Source organism: Mustela erminea, chromosome 1 (genome assembly GCF_009829155.1).
Source record: "Mustela erminea isolate mMusErm1 chromosome 1, mMusErm1.Pri, whole genome shotgun sequence".
NCBI classification, from domain to species: domain Eukaryota; kingdom Metazoa; phylum Chordata; class Mammalia; order Carnivora; family Mustelidae; genus Mustela; species Mustela erminea.
The window spans coordinates 72,501,321-72,522,376 of record NC_045614.1 but is presented as its reverse complement, the minus strand read 5'-3'; the positions used below and the strand labels follow the sequence as shown (position 1 = coordinate 72,522,376).

Below are 21,056 nucleotides of genomic sequence, written 5' to 3'. Positions count from 1 at the left end.
TTCTTAGGACATGTATACTCTTGTATATTCTTAGGAGGAACACTACATTGCTACCCAAAGTGGTTGCCATTTTACATTTTACATTCCCACCAGCAATGATGAGGTTCTAATTTCTCCACATCTTGTCAACATTCTTTGCCAACATTCATTTTTTATTTAGATTGTGAAGTGGTATCCCATTGTGGTTTGGTTTGCATTTCCCCAGCTGCAAATGAGAATAAGCATCTTTCCTGTGCTTGTCATTTGTGTATCTTTTTTTTTTTGAGAAATGTCTATTCAAATTCTTTGACCATTTTAAGTTTAGGTTCCTTGAGTTGTAAGAATTCTTTGCATAATCTGGATACTAGACTTATTAGATATATCATTTACAAATATCTTCTCCCAGGAATGGAAATTCTTATACCTTTTTGGAAAAACTGGCATTATCTACTAAAGCTGAGTATACACATAGTCTTTGGACCTAGCAATCCACATCTACGTACATATGCAATAGAAATTAGAACGTATTTCCCACCAGACACATCTGAGTGTTCATAACAGCACAATTCATAATAGCACTGGAAAAGCTGAAAGCTGCTAACATCCTGTAGGGAGGCTTAATGATGATCCTACAAAGATGTCCATATCCTAATCCCTGGGGACCTACCTTGTTTGGCAAAGGGACTCTGCAGATGTATTTAGGATTTTGAGAAGGAGAAATGAGACTTCCAGTTTCCAAGCCAGCAAGGAAGGAGTTTGAAAGTCATCTCTACACTCTAACGAGCAAAAGGCTGAACTGAAAAATCTACTCTTTTTAGATTTGTCAGAGAAGTGAGGTCCCAGGGCCAACCCTTGTCCCCTGAATTAGAGATTGGCAAGTGGACATAGAATAACAACTTGCTTAACTAGAAACTCCCAAGCAGAAACCTCTGAGGGTGAGAGTTCTGGGGTAAGAAAGTCTAAACTGTAATTGACAAGTTGCTGGAGACTAACAGCAGTCAAGTCTGTGAGTTAAAAACCCCCAGTCACAGGGGGTTCCCCACGCTTTTGTGAGTTTTACCTCCATGAGCTCTACCAGGATGTCAAAGGGAAAAATGAGAAAAATCCCCTGGTGTTCCCCATCTAGCCATCCTGTCCACCTCAGGTGTAAGGCCTTGGGGGTGGAAATGCAGTCTGGGAAGGACTTGTGAAGTTCACAGCCCAGGGGTGCAGGTTCACTGACACCTAACCACAGGACTAGGGAATGCTTCTCCTCCCCCCAACACCTGACCACCTCATTACTAACGGTCTATTCACTGGAGTAGTTTTTACCCAGTGTATCACGTCCAGCTATCAACAGAAAATTACAAAGCATAGTAAAAGGCAAAAAGTATTTTGAAGAGACAGAAGCAGCATGAGAATCAGAATCAAATATGGCAAAAATGATGAATTATCAGGTCATGAATTTAAAACAACTATGATTAATATGCTAAGGGCTCTAACAGAAAAAGTAGGCAACATGCAAGAACACACAGGTAATAATAAGCAAACAGATGTAAATTCTAAGGAAGAATAAAAAACAAAGGTAGAGTTAAAAAAAAAACTATAACAGAAATGAAAAGTACTTTCCATGGGCTAATTAGTTGACATGATATAGATGCAGAAAGAATCTCTGGGTGACAATATATGTTAATAGAAACTTCCAGTACTAAAAAGCAAATAGAAAAAAAGACTGGAGGGGGAGAGGGGCAAGGAACAGAATATCCTAAAATAGTGGGACTACAAAGATGTAACATATATATATATAATGGAATTACGAGAAGAAAGGAACAGAAAAATATTTGAAGCAATAATGACTAAGAATTTCCCCCAAATTAATGTCAAGACACTAAACCACAAATCCAGAAAGTTTACAGAACACAAAGGATAAATTCCAAAAAAACATACCTAGGCATAACATAGCAAACCGCATAAAATCAAAGACAAAAAACCTTGAAAGAAGCCAAAGGGGAAAAAAAAAACCACCTACGGAGGAGCAAAGATAAGAATGACGCCCAATTTCTCTTCAGAATCCATGCTATGCTAGCAAGGAGAGTGAAGTGTTGAGGGAGCTTACATTGGATTGCTCAGGTGGGCCCAAGTTAATCACACAGTTGCTGACACGAGGGAGGCAGCAGGTTCACAGTGAGAAGCCATGTGGCAGACGCACCCAGCTGAAGATGCTATGCGGTTGGCCTTGAAGATGGAGAAGGGGCCAGGAACCCAAGGAATGCAAGCAGCCTCTAGAAGCTGGAAAGGAAGGAAACGGATGCTCCTTGGAGCCTCCAAATGAAATCAGCACTGCTGACACTTTAACTTCAGCCCAATAAGACTGATTTTGGACTTCTGACCCCCAGAATGGTAAGATCATAAATTTGTACGGTTTTAAGCCACTAAATTGTGGTAACTTGTTACAGCAGCAATACGAAATTAATATACACCCATCAATAGCATAATGGATAAATTATAGCATATTTGCATGGTGGAGTATTATGAGGCAATGAAGACGGATTATTATTATTGCTACATGCATTGGTTGATGTGTCGGAGAACTAAAATTGGAAAGACTTGCACCAAAAGAATATAACTCTAAGATCCCATTTGTATAAAGCTTAAAAATAAATAAAACTTATCTATGTGGAAGTTGGGGCATTGGTCACTTGGTGGGTTAGGCAGGGGTGCTGATGAGGAGGGCACATAGGAAGCATATAGGATGCCAGTAATGTCTGTCTTGATCTTGGTGCTGATTAGTGGTCTTTCAAACCATGTAACCTGTAATCTGTATACTTCTCTCTAATGTATATGTCAATAAAAAGTGCCTAAAAACAAAAAGATTTAAGTAGTTTAAAAACAAATTCTTGCAAAAAATAGGGGAAAAATTGGTTTAAGATTTAAACATGGTAAACATAAGGTTGCAGATTAGTTAAAACTGAATACCCTATAAAATGAATAATTACAGTTCTTTCCGCTAATGACTCAATTAATTCCAAGGATTTTCTAGTACATCTCCAATGTCACACAGAAAAGAATGAGTTGGCCTAGACATGCAAACACAGCAGACATACCGAAGTATACCATGATGCCCAGTCAGTGATTTTCTTTCATTAGTCTCCCTTATTTCATCAAGCACTACTTCAAAATAATCTCTTTACAACACCATGACTGCAGAACCCTTTCCAGACTAAAGATTCTATCAGTGGCACTTTTCGTCTCCTATTTCCTCAAGCAAAAATGCTTTTACAAATTCATTTTTCCATGCCTGTGAACAACCTAAGTTTTTCCCATCTTGAAACAAATTATTATCCTCTCATGTATTTTTAGCATTTACACTCAACTATTAGGAGCCAACTACTGTCTAAAAGTAAAGATTTTAAAGTTTTAATGAAAGGATTATGTTAGATAGTAGAGGTATTTTCCTCAAACATTTTGCTGAAGAAAAAAATCTTTGGAGTATTTATTTTAAAGTAATAACGAAGGCCAATGTAAAGGGCAATAGCCATTTGTTCAATAAAGTTAAATGTGCATGTGTTCTCTAGTTGAATTTCAGTAAGAAGTCAAATTGTTCTTATGAAGGTTCTAAAACAAGCATTTAAAAACAGTACTGAAAATTCAGGTGGAACTACTAACAGGTGTTCTTACCTGTGAGAAAGGACCTATGTGTCAGTGCATCTGCCAAGCTTTTAAATCAGTTTCTGCCCAATAAATAATGATAAAAGGCTACATTTTATCTACTAGAAATGCTAACATAAGATCCTGTAGTTCAAGACATGCTTGTGGGGAAGATGTGCTGATCAAGGTAAACTCCCAATTTAAGGAAACTTATAGGATAGTGAATCTCATGTATTCACTTGTCTCTTACAAAGATCAGAATACTTAATATAATCCTATTAAGTCTAACATCTCAACATACTAATGAATCTTAATCATTGTCCAATAAATACAAATTATGTGTAAGAGAATGCAGCAAGTTATTTGAACCTGAATGCAGAGAATAAATACTTTATTAACTGATTACAGTTCAAAGTCACAAACAAAAAAGGGGTATATTAAGGCAGAGCCATATATATATCTATACCTATATGTTGATATAGATATAGATAGACAAATCCAAAGACTGTTACCTCTTTACATTTTAATAACCTCTGCATTTTTCTTTTATCCATTTAGGCAGTGTGCTTTCTTTTCTTCTCAGTTAAAGAAATGAATCTCGGCCAGTATTTCAAAATCATATTTTGATGACAAATTACAGGATTGTGGATTGAGACAATGACTAGTGTATAAAATGCTATCTGATAGTTTTCTCAGCATATTTCATGTGTGGTGTTATATTTACGTTGGTGTGGAAAATCTGACAACTGATCATCTTCTCTTTTCCAGCAAAACTAACACAATTTTTCAAACGATTTTAACAGTCTTAACTAAAACAAGCTTGGACTTCCAAGTCAGTCAAATGCCCAAAGCATATTATTTTCTGCCTTTCCTAAACCCTCTTATGTTTTAAATAGCCCGTAGAGTATGATCACATGGCTATATTTCTGACCTATAAATTTTGAGTTTTTCAAAATCCAAAATTATTTCCTTATGCAAAGTGGCAATGCAAACAGCAATCCTACGTAGTGTAGAATAATTTTTCTTCTGTATAGCTTCCTTTTATAAAAATGGGCAACCACAAAAAAAAAGAAAGAAAGAAATTTAGTCCATCTGAAAAAGCACTCCAATTCCCTAATTCCACTTTTGAAGGAGAAGGCAGAGGCCAGTTTACATTATCCCAGAAAACTGAATAAATGGCTTTATTTGGTATCTTCAAGAAGCTTCTCCTTCTGCAGGAGACGTAGGTGTTGTAGGAGAAACTGTAACTGGTTTGCGTGCAATTCTGTCTAGTTCTGCGTGAACATCTGACAGGACAGGCTTCTGGCCTACATTGAAGGAAAAGAAACAAGATTTAGATAGAAGTCAAAGTGTCTTTTACACCAGTGTCTCTTCATTTAAAAGCTGCCAACAGTTTCATTAACTTTATCTAGCATACTAAGTTATATAGACAACCTTAATTTAAAAATAAATCCTACAAAAAAAATAAATCCCCTCATTTTACATTATTGGGTCTGTTACTAAATGGAAGTAAAACTAGCACCTATCACTTAACCTCATAAAGATATTTGTAAAAAAGGTATAGGACAGTAAGAACAGTAAAACAGAAAACAGCAACAAAATTTTGCAATGTAGAGAGAGTATGAATGAGCAGTAACCATATCTGCAGTCTTGGGAAAGCTTCATCTTCTACACTGGCAGTGGGAAAAGCCAAGAAGTAATTGTTTATACCCAGAAACCTGTAAAAGGTTCCAAAAATGGTGGCTGCACAATGGTATTTGTGGAAAGGGTGGCAAGAAGATGGGATTAAAAAGGAAAATGGGTTAAAAGGTCTGTTTAAAGGGTAGTTACACAAGCAACAAAAGAAAAATAGACTGAACTTCATAAAAATTAAACACTTTAGTGCTTCAGAGGACACTATCAAGAGGTGAAAGGATAACCAACACAAGGGGAGAAAACATCTGCAAATCCTTTATCTGATAAAGATCTAGGACACAGAATATATAAAGAACACTTAAAATTCAACAATAAAAAGACAAATAACCCAACTTAAAAATGGGCAAAGGACTCGAGTAGACATTTCTCCAAAGATCTACAAATGGTCAACTAACAGAGGAAAGATTCTCAACATCATTAGCTATCAAGGATATGCAAATCAAAACCACAACGAGACTTCACAGTCACTAGGATGGCTCTATTCAAAAAGATGGACAAAAACAAATGTTGGAGAGGATGTGGAGAGATTGGTACCCTCATTCTCTCTTGCTGGAAATATAAAATGCTGCGGTGTTTTGCAAAACACTTTGGCAGTTCTTCAAAAACTTTAAATATAGAGTTACCATATGACCCAACGATTCCTCTCTGGGTAGATACCCAAGAAAAATGAAAACATAAAACATGGCATTTGTCAAACATCTGTCAAAAGCATATGTTCACAGTGGTTCTATTTATAATGGCAAAAATGGAAACAATTTAAATGCCCATCAACTAATGTGGCATATTTATACAATGGAATTTTATTCAGTAAGAAGGAGAAATAATGATACGTGCTACAACGTGGATGGACCTTGAAAACACTAAAGAAGGCATATGCTATATGATTCCATTTATATGAAATCTCCAGACAGGCAAATCCACAAAGACAGAAAGAAGATCAGTGGTTGCCTAGGACTAGGGGATTCCAAGGGGAAAAGTTACTGCAAATAGGCCAGAGGTTTGTTTTTGAGGAGATTAAAATGTTTCAAAATTAGATTATAATGGTTTGCATACCTCTGTAAATATACTATAATACTGGATTATATACTTTATTTTTTTTAATATTCCTTGAGCATCCTTTTTAAGAAACCAATTTTTTTTAAGATTTTACTTATTTGATGCAGAGAGAGTGTGCACAAACAGGAGGAGTGGCAGGCAGAGAGAGAGAGGGAGAAGCAAGCTCCCCACCTAGCAGAGAGCCTGATGCAGGGGCTCCATCCCAGGGCCTTTTGGATCACGACCTGAGCCAAAGGCAGATGCTTAACTGACTGAACCACCCAGGTGCCCCTAAATTGTATATTTTAAATGAGAGAACTTCATGGTATGTAAATTATATCTTGATAAAGCTATTTAAAAAAAAGCTCTAGGAACATTACCGGATTTCTTGGCAGATGGTGGTAAACCACTGCTTCCACCTCCAGCCCCACCTCCAGGGCTACCACTGCCCACACCTGGGCCTCCTGGAGAGCCAGTCTTTTTACTCAGCAAACTATTGAAGAAATTTGCCAGGACACCTTCACTTGTAGCTCCAGCTATTAAAAAAAACCCAAAACCGAAAAACTTTCACTCAAAACATTAGATTCTTCTATAAATTATTATTATAGTAATCACACCCAGAAAGCAATTAATACTTAAGGTTTAAGAGCTGTGTATTCCAAATTCAAGTCTAGTTTAATCTTTTGACCCTGGGTAACTTAACTCTAAACTATTCACGTTTAAAAGAAAGTATGAGTAAACTTTAAGAGTATAAGATAATTATTAAAAAATTAGAATGTTATCTTTAAAAAACCAAAAGCATTTAGAACCGATGTTAGATGCTATTATATCTCCCTTTTGAAAAAGGTTCTTCAAAAATATAATTGTTGAGAAATGTTTGCTTCGACTATTACAAAAAGCTACCTAATCCTGTATGAAAACCTGTAGAAGTTCCAAGAGAGCAATGGGTAAAGGATAACAAGGAACAATTCACAGAAGAGAAATACCAGGGACAAAGCTCTTACTGGTATTTAGAGAATGCTATTAGGTCGTGGCAAAATTGCAACGCTCAATGTAGATGACTTGTAAAATGAATAAGCCATTTGAAACATATTATCAAAAGGCACAAAAATGGCCTGGCCCTACAGCCTATGTCATCCTCAAGTTCAACATGACAGACACCTTTGTATGTTCCAGGCCCTAACACTTGGGACTTCGTTGGAATAAATGTTTGTCTGGAACGAAGGGAGAACCGACTGGGGAGGGTCCTGGGTGACCTGGGTCCTGACCTCTCTGGTCAGCCTGTGCCACCTCTGGCCACAAAAGTTGGGTCAGGGTGGCTGCAGCAGAATCAGGCTATCTAGCACCTAGCAAGGTGCCTTTGCACCTCAGATGTTTTAGGTGTGAGGTGTTTTCAGTGAACCAAAGTTCTGATACCTTGTTTACATGTTTGTTTTTACGGCACTTCAATCAATGTGGCTTTAACCAAAAAATAAAGTGTCCCAGAAGGAAGCCTTAAAAAAAAAAAAAAAATTCCCACTACGGCAATTATTCCTACTGAATTAGCTATTATGCACATAGTTTTTTTCTTTATGTTAACTGCAGTTAACCTATTAACATATGAATTTCTTCAATGACCTACCTCAGGAGAAGGTTAAATATAACATAAAACTTTCATAAAGCTTAAACCATACATATGATATATTAAGGCTATACTATAAAACTTTGGTTTGAAGTCTGATTAACTATGAGATTATACTGACAGAGATATAGGTTAGAAGCTACTGCACAAAATGAAAACAGCTATGGAAAAAAGGTGGGAAGCTAGGTAGATTTCCTTTTAGGGTGAAACGTACTGTATTGTTTTCTCTAGAAAAGAGAGAAATGTACCTTTCATGTTTGGATCAATTTTTTTTGACCCTGCAGGGATGGGTGACACACTGGCAACATTGGATGACACGGATCGGTTTGGTGTTCGAGGGGAGCCTCCTGGGACTCTCGGTGAGGCATCCTATGTAAAAATAGGGAAGCCATAATTATCAAAATAGGAAACTTCCAACTTCACCAAAGTTATTAATTATAAAAAGAAATTAGTTTTTAACTGCCCCCCACCCGTTCTACCGGTACATTTACTCTGAAAGCCATTGCTAAAAAACGTTTAGCAATTGTGTCCTCATTATCAGAAAATACCAGAGACCCATCACATTTTAGAATACAAATTCCCCTTAGATGGGAAAAGGATATATTGAATAATGGGGTGTGATTACAAGTATAAGCATGGGAGTCAGAGCTGAGTTCTAATCTGGACTTGCATCCTACTAGCTGTAAAAACTCAGGCAAACCATAAGGTCCTCCACAGCCTCCATATCCCCACCTGCAGAATGGGGCTGGGAGTACCTGTCTCACAGGGCTGTTGTAAGGATAAGGAAATAACAGATAAATGGTTCCACACAGTAACTTGTGCATGACAAATAAGGCAAAATGGATCTTTAGGATTTAAATATTCTAATAAAGGAGTGAAGTTTACCCTTTAAAATGTCACAAATCCCAAAGAATGTTTAATTCTTCTATCAAAGCACACCCATAGGAGGCATGTATACGAATAAGAAAAAAAGGAACTAAACCAATAATGTATGGCACTTTAATAATTTTGTCAAAATCTGTAATACTGACCACAGGCCTTCCAGCTGCAGTTGGTGGCTGCTTTGCTAAAAGGGACTGAAAAACACACAAGAGTTCTAAGGTTAGACACTTATAGCATGTACTACTGTATTTTGAAAAGTATGTAGGAATGGTTTACCCATTAACCACTCTAAATCTGCTTCTGATATAATTTCATACCTGTAACTTCATAAGAAACACTTGGTCATCTTCTGCCACAATTTCCTTCTCATGGACAAACTGAAATGAGCAACATATAAATCATCAAGTCTAATATAGTATGCTAAAACCATTAATAACATACTTTCTAGACTAATTATTTTTAAAAAAATTCAATACAAACATTACATATATTTACATGAGTGAGCTGCCCGACCCAAGCCCCTATGCAAAGCTGTCCAATGACCATCTGCAATAGTATAAATGTTTGATAGCTGTGCTGTCTAATACTCTAGCCACCAGTCACCTGTAGCTATTGCGCATTTGAAATGTGGCTACTACTGGGCACCTGGGTGGCTCAGTAGGTTAAGCATCTGAGTCCTGACTTCAGCCCAAGTAGTGATCTTGGGCTCGGGAGACTGAGCCCCACATCCAGCTCTGCACTGAGCATGGAACCTGCTTCAGATTTTCTCTCTCCCTCTCTCTCTGCCCTCCCTCCACCTCGTGTCCTTGCTCTCAAAAAAAGGAAAGAAAAAGGAAAAAGAAAAAGTAAAAGAAATGTGGCTACTGTGAATCAGGTAGTGAAAATTTAATATTATTTAGTTTTACTTAATATGTATTTAAAAGCCATATGTGACTAGTAGCTGTGGTACCTTAAAGTCAATAGGTATATTAATCAGGCCTACGTTAACCAATAGTTAGGTCTTTTAAAAGGGCCAATAATATCCCAGGTGAGTGAAAAGTGACTTGCGCCTGGTTTCTCTGAAATAAAAATAAAATGGCTCTTCTACCTGCTGAATAATTAGGCAAAAAGAAGCAGCAACCATCTCTCGCTTCTACTATTTCTGTACAATATATGCTATGGGTCTATTTCCCACCAGCAGCCAGAGTGATCCTTTGAAAAGGTCAAGCAGATTACATCACTCCTCTGCTCAAACTCCCCCTCCGCCCGCTTTCCATCCCACTCAGAATGGAATTCAAAATCCTGACTCAGCTGAATGAGAAGGCCCCACAAGATCTTAACTCTGCCTTCCATCTCCTATCAGTCTGGCCCTCCTTTTCACTTTTTTCCAGCCTCTTTGTCCTCCTCCTACATTCCTGCCTCAGGGCATGTGCACTTTCTGCTCCCTCAGCAGGCAACACTCTCCCCTCTAATCAGAGCCATTCCCTAACCACTCCTAGAACAGCACCCCTCCCGAGCCCCTGCTCCCCACCCCCCACAACAGGCCTTTGGAGCCACAGCACTTATCCGCACTTGAGCAGTGGCATGTGCACTGATTTACTATTGCATCATTGTCCTATTTAGCACCCTGTGCATAAACAGTGGCTCAGGAGGTATTAGTGGGATGAATAAAAAACAACTTACAGCACCATTCTGTTGGTAAAAGAGAATGGGAAAACTGTTGCTTTTTTTTCCTTGATGTGTTTATTTCTTTTAACAGACATCCAAACCAAACACCATGCCAAATGAGTTTTCATTTGTCATTAATAATCTTATTTCTAATTACCCACAAACAGAAGACAGATGCTCAGTTTCAATGTTTGGATTTTTTTTCAATGTTTGGATTAAGTAAGAATCTTATTAAATGTTAACTCAAAATTATTTTTTCTAAAGCATGTCCACTTAAATGTCACTGCCAAGTACTGCATGTAAATACTTCTGTTTATACAACTTTTGAGAAACATCTGTAACATCTAACTATAGAATATGATGTATTACTTAACATGGAATCAAAATACATGAAAGAAGAGTACTTTCTGGAAGCAGATTTAAATAGACACAGAATGACATCTAATAGTTAAGACTAAACTGGAAGCTCCTGGATAGCTGTGGGCTAACCTGGATAACTAGCGACTATGGAGAAGATTCCCGATCTGCCTCAACAGATAGAAGCTGGTAAGATTATTCTACCAATGTTTTTTTGGCTTTTGGCTGAGTTCTAGGATAGGAAGTTCACAGCGTCAACCTATTCAAACTCTTCAAGATCCACATATTCACTACCAATTCATTATTTCCATTAGAATATGGAATCCACCCTAGTATTTTCTAATATAAATATGCCAAAGGCTAAGGAAGAATTCAGTAACTGAACAGCTGGTTTATATTTCTATAACACAGATTTTTATTTTGAATTGACATTAGAAACACCCAAATTATACGTAGAAAACCCGGTGGTAGGAAAGAACCCCCCCCCCTTACTTTTCCAACTATAATCTTAGAATTATGGACTCCCCCCTCAGTTTAAAAGGCCAAATACTGAGACTATATATACTAAAACCGTTACCTTTCGGACAGGTGGCTTAGTTATAATGTCTTCAAAATTATCTTCTGCCTTTAATGTCTGAAAATTTTCATGTAATATTCCTATTTTCTTATCATTATCCCACCCTGCTGGACTGGAAAGAAACACATATTATAAATCGCAAGCATTTATACAGTCATTCCTTCATTAAATCCATGATCATATTAAATGAAACAAATCTGACCAATTATGAAGACCTAATCAGCTTTTCGGGTACCTGGCTCAGTTGGTTAAGCATCTGCCTTCTGCTCAGCTCATGATCCTAGTGTCCCAGGATGGAGCCCCACATCAGGCTCCCTTTTCTCAGCAGGGAGTCTGCTTCTCCCTCTCCCTTTGCCCCTTCCTCATCCACTCCTGCTATCTCTCACTATATCAAATAAATAAAGTCTTAAAAACAAAACAAAATGAATCAGCTTTTTTATTATAACTTAAGTTATAATTTACTAATTTCTACATAAAAGGTTCTTAATCTTCCTGATTTTAAAAAATGCACAGTTATAGGGGTTCTTGGGGGGTGTGTGTCTGGTTTATTATTACCTCTCAATGTATTCACATAACTTTTTGAAAGCATGTCTAGATTATACATTGGGTCCTTTATCAAAACCAATCAAAAAGTAAGTAAATACACAGATATATGCAACTCAACAATTCAGCTATATATAATAGGAAGGGAATCCAAAAGGGGCTCAAGCCAGCAATAAATCTAACAGGCAAAGATTAACAGATCATGGCAGGTTATAAATAAAACAGTCTAAAAGAGAGTCTCACCTTTTCATCATGCAAAGATCTATTGGTCTCACCTCAAAACCAAAAAGGAGAATTCACCACCAAACTGCAGCAATAACACATGATTAAATATACACTGAAGAGGATACTTACATAAACACTGCATCTTTTTCCACAACAACAGCAGGAATCTTATAGGGAAATCCATACAGTTTCTGAACGATATATTTATATACTAAATCTATATTTTTGTTTTCTTTTACTGAAGTGTAAATAAGCGCTGCACCATCTGAATAACACCGTTAAGGCAACTTTTAGACAAATCCCATGAAGAGGTACCATAAAGTTCTGTGTTCTCAGCTTAACAGTTACATGCATAGTAGTTTCAAAAATAATTCTGAAAGGTACATTATAGGTAGTCAAGAATTTCAAAGTATAAAATACATATAAGCTAAAATGCAAATAAAACAATCTTTACATTATCAACTTCATTTAGGAGGGCAAAAGTCTCATTAAGCCAAGAAAGTAAAAGTAAATTTAACAATACACTGCTACTGGGGCACCTGGGTGGCTTAGTGGGTTAAAGCCTCTGCCTTCGGCTCAGGTCATGATCCCAGGGTCCTGGGATCGAGCCCCACATTGGGCTCTCTGCTCTTCGGGGAGCCTGCTTTCTCCTCTCTCTCTCTGCCAACTTGTGATCTCTGTGTCAAATAAAAAAATGAAATCTTAAAACAAAACAAAACAAAACAAACCACTGCTTCTACGTCTCCATTTAAAGCCCAAGACATGACTGGCTTTGTTTTTAACCTTCCTAAACTTCATGAGGGAGGGATATTATTTATCAACAACTATTTTGCTTACATTAAAAAAAAAAAATGGTGTATACTAGTATCTCTTGTGGTTTTCACTAGCCCTGGGAATTAGAACTTTAGGACCAAAGCTCTGGAGACCTCTCTGAAAAGAGATAAACCAACAGGTACCATCAGGACACTTTTCAGGCATGATTCAAGGCAAAAGTTGATTTATGAGCAAAACTTGAGTCCTTCACCGCAGGATATATTAATTAAAGCAGACCCTACCAAATGGTATGGCAGATCCAAAGATCAAGAGAGGCCTGTGGAAAAGGGGCCGATGATATGGTCGGAGTGGCTATCAGAAATTCTATGGCCACTGCTAAGGACCACACTCTAGCATTGCTCACTGTGTCCTGAGATAATAACTTAGACCAAAGGGAAATGTTGGGAATGATCAAACTTCTACTTCTGAAGTGGGATACTCATATTTACTGGCGCATGAACCGAGGCTTATGAATCTAAAAGTGGTATTGCTAATTACGACTTCTCATAAAACTTGATAGAAACAAACATCATCATCTTAAGTAAAAGCTTAATTATGTCAACTTTTCATTAATGAGTGATTTTTTCTCATGAGAACCAGCTTATGATGCAGCTGAAAACTTTGCACTGTAATTAGCACTGAAAAAAAAGCTTAGAAATAAAGATGATTTTGAACTGCTGCTTTCACACACGTGTGCACGTGTCTATCTTGAAGTGACTTCTCGGTTTGTATTCTTTTAAAATCAATGGGCTCTCCTAAAGGTCTGTAATTATTTTAGCAGAGTCTCCTCCTGATTACATTTCTGTATGCACATTTTCAAGAAGAGGATTAAATAAATGTTTAAAGAGACTACTCCCAAATCTGCTAATCTTCAAAGATAACAAAAAGTCTACAGACCTCTACTTCAATTACTCCCACTTTTTGTCTTCTTTTTAAAGTCTCTTATGTAGACAAATGCCCTTCAATTCAACCCAAGTCAACTATTATGTGACAGGAAAAAAGAAAGGGCTAGGGCTACAGAGAGGACAAAGTACTGAGGGGAAAAGGGGAAAGGGAAACTACCAGTGTCAAGTGATCTTATTCATTATCCAGCTAGGCTTCTTGTAAGTGGTCCTTAAATTAAATGTCCATTAATGAAAATGAAAATGAAAAACTACAGACTCTATAAACATGTATATATCACTTATGATTCCTGTCTACTCCTAATGTCATCATTTCTTCACTTTTCAGACACAAAAGCTTTGGTCAGGAATGCAACCACAGACTCTCTGGTCCCAGAGGGGTGGGAGAGAACAGCTCTCCTCAGTGCACTCAAGCTGTGGCAGTTTCAATAGCAAATTATCTTAAAAGTATTCATGTACAACCCTCATTTTATCCTTCTTTTAGCTGTGAATGTTATTCAGTGGCTTCTCGAATCTGTGCAACCTAGACAAGATTCCTTATAACTGGTTTTCTAACCTTGTGATCATCAAAATCACCCAGAAAGCTTTTTTAAAAGTAGAGATTCTTCAGCCTCACCTTGAAATGTTCCAATTCAGCAAGGCTTAGCTGGGCACAGCCAGATTTTGAGACCATTGCATTAGACTGTATATAGAGATGGTAACACACTGAACATATTAAAAATGGGAACACACAAACCTAAGTATTGATCTCGCCCCCAAACACTACTCCCGATAAATGAATACTACTATCAGAATGTTTACAATGCCAACTCATTAGAACCTTCCACAAAAGACTGATAATTGGTAATTATTTTTCTTAGGCATAATCCTTTAAAACACAGCAAATTAAAGTTACATATTTCAGTACTTACTTTTATAGCTCAAAATACTCAGATATAAATGATTTGGGAGCTAAACTGAAATTTCTAACCAGAGCAGGAGGAAAAAAGCTTACAGAATTTCTAAAGTCCATCCATTTAATTCCCTTAATTAAAAAAAGCAAATAAACAGGTAAAGTACATTGCACTGATCAACCAGGAAAAGGATACATTGTAAACAAAACTTCCGGATATGTGACTGAATAAAATCAAAATGTTCATCTCTGTAGTCATGTTCTTTCTCCAATACACTAATGGCATCACACTGTTGAGTTAAAATAATTTTTAAAAAGCCATTAACTTTAATCAAAGTTAAATATAATGATGTAATAAACAGTTTTGGGTAGGGGAGCATCACAAAGCTACCACTCCAATATGGTGACTGAATATGAGAATATCGGAATATCGATTACTCCTATCTGTCTAGATTCTTTTAGCTAGAGTCAAGACTAAGAATAATTTTCTTTAAAATGTATTAATTAATGTCCATGCTCTACTGGATGCTGAAAATACCAAAGAGAAAGTTCTGGTATAAAGGAATAAAGAGTAACGGGACAAGCAGATGGTTGCTCACACCTGCTGACTCAACTCCTTTTGACTTAAACAATTTTTAATTTCTAAACTCTATTCCAGTTCTATAAAACACTGTATATCTGGGAGTCTGCACCTTTACCTATTTCCTCTTTGCTCCTCTGTTTATCTGGTAACTCTGAACTGACCTTCAAATCTTTTCTGGCTCTTTTGTTCACTGTGATTACAATCTTACCAACAGCAAAAAAAGGGGGAATGACAGGCTATTTTTGAACTGTCACCTGTACAGTCAATGAGATGATTCTGAATTCGGCTTGCTACACTAAAATGTTACAAAAAATAAACATGATGTCCAAATTACTTCACCAAAACCCTTTGGAACTGAAGGTATGAAACTGAAAAATAACCACTTAATAATAATGTTCATTATACCTAATATTGGTTTGGGGGTCAAATCTGATATGCTTTTTTTTGTTATGCATATATACATCATACAACAGAGTCTCTTTGTATAATCACGAAATTGTCCATTTTACAGAACACAGAGTAATTGCTTCAAATTACTAAAGATATTTATCATAATTATATTGTTGACTTTTGATACTTTTGGTGGAACACACTTAAATGAAGTAAGAGATCTGGACCTAAGGACAAGAAGACATTTAGTCTCTGAATCTCAATTTCGAGTCTTTAAGGAGAGTTGAACTGCCATTATTTCTCTGTCCTGAGACACCTCTCCCATCCCCTTACACATTTTAAAAGCTCTTAAGCTACTACAAAATTGACGATTGTCTTAGAGTCTGTGAAGTACAACAGATAATCTCTTTTGGTTTAAAAATCTTATGAATCTGACTCATTTGATACTAATTCAGGTCCCTTTAAGCTTAACATTTTTCCTTTGAAAATAAGAGTTTTGTTTTGTCTTTTTTTTTTTTTTTTTTACAAGAGACAAGTTGTGTAAAACAAGAAAAGTACCTGCCAACAAACAGCTCTTTGTCAAACAAAATAAAATAAACCACACACAAAAGGATTCTAGTGTGAGAGTTTAAAAACCTTTTTACAGTAGAGGGCCTCTAGGTGGCTCAGTGGGTTAAGCCTCTGCCTTCAGCTCAGGTCATGATCTCAGGGTCCTGGGATAGAGCCCCCGCATTCCCCCGCTCTCTGCTCAGCAGGGAGCCTGCTTCCCCCCTCTCTCCCTGCCTGCCTCTGCCTACTTGTGATCTCTCTCTCTGTCAAATAAATAAATAAAATCTTTTTTTTTTTTTTTAAGGATTTTATTTATTTATTTGACAGTCGGAGATCACAGAGAAGCAGGCAGAGAGAGAGGAGGAGGCAGGCTCCCCGCTGAGCCGAGAGCCGGATGCGGGGCTCGATCCCAGGACCCTGGGACCATGACCTGAGCCGAAGGCAGAGGCTTTAACCTACTGAGCCACCTAGGTGCCCCTAAATAAATAAAATCTTAAAACAAAAACAAAACCTTTTTACAGAAAAGGTATAAGTAACAATTAACTACACCACAACCATTATTTGAAATGCAGATACCAGATTTTGATTTTATTATTTTAAATGCTATCCCCGTTTCTTTGTTATTGATAATTTACAACCGTAAAGTTTAAAATAAAACTTAAGCTAGATTAATTTTTTTTAATCATTGTTATTCCAAAGATGAGTAAGTGCCATACCTCCCCTTCAATTATGTGCAAATTTTTACGTTATGGAAAACATGAGTAATTTTATATCTCAAAAGGTTTATATGTTCTGTCATTTCCTTAATATTCTATGATTTACAAACAATAAAGACATACTACTTAGGACCAAATGGGAAGAAGATGAACTTGAAGCAGAAGTTATTTTTAAAGGGAATTTGGTTTTATGAAAAAAGTGTATATAATGATGGAACTAAATTAGCAGGATTTGGCAACAGCAATACTATCAGAACCTCTTTAGCAAATAAAAAGCCCTTGATAAATACATAACAACTTTACATAATGAGTACTAGTAGGTGTTTAAGTCTATTTTATCTTAAGTATATAATCTGCTGATATTAGGATATTAGTGTATCACAATTTAATGTAGAACCTGTTTTATAAAAATCAATACTGAAGTTCTCACCTTACCTGTAGTATTTCTACTCAACTGACTGACAATGAAGTCTAACTGAAATTAGGAATATGAAATTCAATCATGAACAGAGTATCTGAAGTAATGTTTTCTTTCAAAGAAACTATGATTAAGATCACAAATCCAACATGTCATTATCATTCAATTTTTTAAACTATTATTTCTATTTGTTAAGAAAAATTATCTAGGAAAGCTAGTTTGTCAACTCCAAAAGGAGGCTGGAAAACAAAACAGTTGGTCATCCTTGGTTAATACCAGTAGTAGAATCTCTAGGAAGGAAGCTAACCTTTGTGCAAACTACTAGTACTGGGATGCCCAAGTTATGTGTAAGTGTGTCCGCACCCAGAGGTAAAACCACACTGTCGTCTTTGTCTTCCTGTGACCCAGTATTTCTTCTCTGAGGAGAGGCTGGAAAATCTTCTCCCGGCTCTACATATTCTTGGAAGTCTCTAATCACTGAAAATCAAAGTAAATAATTGAATACATAGTTTAGAAATTGCTCTATTTGAGCAGGTACCTTTTTTGCCATAATCTAAGTATGTATTTTAATGAGACTTTATACTTAGTATTGTGTAAGAGAAGAAACAAAAAGGGTTTGAGAAATCTGTTTCAAAGACAGGACAGAAACACTAGACCCACATTAATTATGAGGAGGCAGACTACAACACTAAGTGGCTTCAAAGAGTGGGGTTCAATGTAAGCCCAGTTCTGTCTGTGCAAATTACTTTGGGAAAGTCACATCTGGCTTTGCTTTTCTACATTCTCTAATTCACAAAGGGGACTAAGAGGATAAAAAATAGGTGTATGTGTGTGTGTGTGTGTGTGTACGTGTGTGTGTGCACGTGTGTGTGTGGCAGGAGAAGGGGTGGGGGGAGTGTTCCACAATTTAAAAGTTAGACGTAGGGGTGCCTGGGTGGCTCAGTCAGTTAAGCATCTGTCTTCAGCTCAGGTCATGATCCTGGGGTCCTGGGATGGAGCCCCACATTGGGCTCCCTGCTTAGGGGAGCCTGCTTCTCCCTCTCCCTTTGCCCCTCCCCCTGCTTGTGCTCTCTTGTTCTCTCTCAAATAAATACATAAAATCATAAATGAACAAATGAATGAATAAATGAATGAATGTCCGACCTACATGACTTTCTAACATTACTTTCCTTTCTCTAAACCCTTTATTCAGGTCTTCTCCTTTTTACTGAGGTGCAAACCTGGGTCATATTCACTGTAATCCTGGTAAGAATTAATGAGGTATAACCAATGCTGATAAATTTTTAGAACTCATTTGCAAGTCTGTCAAAACCTTCACTTTACAAAAACAGTATATGTATATTTCCGACTACTCACACTTTTGTTCCATTTCTTTCATTTCTTCAGGAGGAATTTTCAATTTGTCAATATGTTCTCTAACAACACTTGCCCATTTCTGTAGAGAATCCAAAGCAGTCCAAGGCTTTGACATATCCACAACTAGCATAACTAGAGTGTCCTTCAGAGAAATGGCATCCAGTGAAAATTTAAGGAGGCCCTTGTGATACAGGTCTCCATCTAAGATCCATACATTACATCTTGTTTGATCTACAATAGACAAAAGAAAGATACCAAGGCAACAGGATTATTTCATTATTCAACTAACAATACTACTTAGTATCTTAGGGCACCTCCACAGGAGAGGTCTCCTTTGACAAGCTTCAACTATTTAGGTAGGTCATATCTATCAACTTAGTAAAGCCCTAACAAACATTCAGGACAATGATTTAACTGCCAATACAGAACACCAGCAGCCTCTACTGCTGATTTCTCAAACCCAAATCACGGACACGAATTACATGTTTCTATTCTTACTATCACAAACTCTCTCTCTCTCTTCTTATCAGCAGAGATATCCATGCATATTCAGGATATTATACATAAAAATGAGAAGGCAAGTGATGTATACAAGAAGAAATAGCTGATCAGATTGAAAAAATCTGGGGAGTATGACATTTTTGTGTCAAAAATGAGAAGGCGAAAAGGGAGTGAACAAAAGAACCCTAGGATACTATTATTTTACTATCTGAGGGGGAAATGAACTGAAAAATTGAGATTCTTCAAGGATAGCAAGAAAGCTAGTCTATACACCAAAATACCTTAAGATGTTAAAAAATATCACTATATTAATTCCAATCCCAAAACAATAAAAGTATGTTCACATTTTTATTTAACTATTCACTGACTAGCATGACAGACTAGGACTCCTAATGAAAAATGACTCACTAAGAAAAGTCAGACTAATATGAGCAGCAGTACATCTCAAAAAGGCCTCAAGAAACTTATTTTAGTTATAAATGACACTCACCTTCCCTGTCTTCATCATGAACATTTAAGTACAAATATTCCAAGCCTCTTCCTTTCTTGTACTCTTCTATTCCCTGAATTTTTCTTATTAAGCTTGTTTTCCCAGCTCCATCTTCACCTGTAAAAGAAGACGAGTCTTTTAAATTATAATATAGATTATTTAAAGATGCTTTCTAGGGGCACCTAGGTGGCTCAGTAGGTTAAAGCCTCTGCCTCCGGCTCAGGTCATGAGCCCAGGGTCCTGGGATGGAGCCCCGCATCAGGCTCTCTGCTCAGCAGGGAGCTGCCTCCCCCACCCCCGAGCACCTCTGCCTACTTGTGATCTCTGTCTAAAACATAAAATCTTAAAAAAAATAAATAAAGAGGCTTTCTAGTGTCAAGTGAAAAATCCAACTAGAACTAACCTCAACCAAAAGGATAATCTGATGGACGATATCTAGGTAATTACACTTAAGATGCAGACTTCACCTCCAAGATGCTTTGTCCCTGCTTCTCTACCCTTCTTGTTAAGTCTGGTTCTATCCTATTACAAATGGCTTCCTCTGTGGGTATTTCAGAAAGTTCAACTCTTAGGTCATCCCAGTTTAATATACAAGGGACAAAAAACTCTTCCTACTGACTGACTTTCAGTCTTAAGAATCTCAGGTAAAGACTTTTAACTGGCCCAGTTTGGGTTACGTACCCACCCACGGGCCACACTCATGGAGGATGGATGGTATATCAAAACTGACCAGAGCAGGTAATTGTGGCTGTAGCCTCACCAAAACCATAAAGTCATAAGAAATATTAGTAAAGGAGAGGGGTGGGGGTAGCAAATTGAACAAGAACAAGGGTAGAAGGAATGCAGAACAGACAAAAATAAAATGTAGACTTAAAAAATATTAATAGCAAAAATAGAAGAAACAAGTATTTGACAAAGATGTGGAACCCTCCTGTACTGTTGGTGGGAATGCAAACTGGTATAGCCACTGTGGAAAACAGTATGGAGGTTCCTCACAAAGTTAAAAGTGGAACTACTTTACTGTCCAATCATCACACTACTGCGTATTTACCCCAAAATACAAAACCACTAATTCAAAGGAATACAGACACCCCTATGTTAACTTCAGCATTATTTCCAATATCCAAACTATGGAAGGAGCCCAAGTATCCATCAGTAGATGAATGGATAAAGAAGATGTGGTTTATGTATACAATGGAATACTATTCAGCCATAAAAGAATGAAATCTTGGCATGTGCAACAGCATGGTTGGAGCTA

General features: G+C 37.1%; 1 protein-coding gene across 1 annotated transcript in view; it reads right to left on the bottom strand.

Moving 5' to 3' along the window:
* Positions 1-252: 252 nt before the first annotated feature.
* The window catches only part of DYNC1LI1 (dynein cytoplasmic 1 light intermediate chain 1), a 44,687-nt gene continuing 23,883 nt past the window's right edge, over positions 253-21,056 (bottom strand). Inside the window, exons 3-13 of the mRNA XM_032319733.1 lie at positions 19,799-19,915; positions 18,808-19,038; positions 17,759-17,928; positions 14,992-15,085; positions 12,318-12,453; positions 11,421-11,532; positions 9,157-9,216; positions 8,989-9,033; positions 8,206-8,326; positions 6,717-6,872; positions 253-4,913 (exon numbers count right to left, since the gene is read on the bottom strand). Coding sequence (XP_032175624.1) covers positions 4,801-4,913; positions 6,717-6,872; positions 8,206-8,326; positions 8,989-9,033; positions 9,157-9,216; positions 11,421-11,532; positions 12,318-12,453; positions 14,992-15,085; positions 17,759-17,928; positions 18,808-19,038; positions 19,799-19,915 — 1,355 coding nt within the window. The 3' untranslated portion in view covers positions 253-4,800. The remainder of the gene's footprint in view (positions 4,914-6,716; positions 6,873-8,205; positions 8,327-8,988; positions 9,034-9,156; positions 9,217-11,420; positions 11,533-12,317; positions 12,454-14,991; positions 15,086-17,758; positions 17,929-18,807; positions 19,039-19,798; positions 19,916-21,056) is intronic.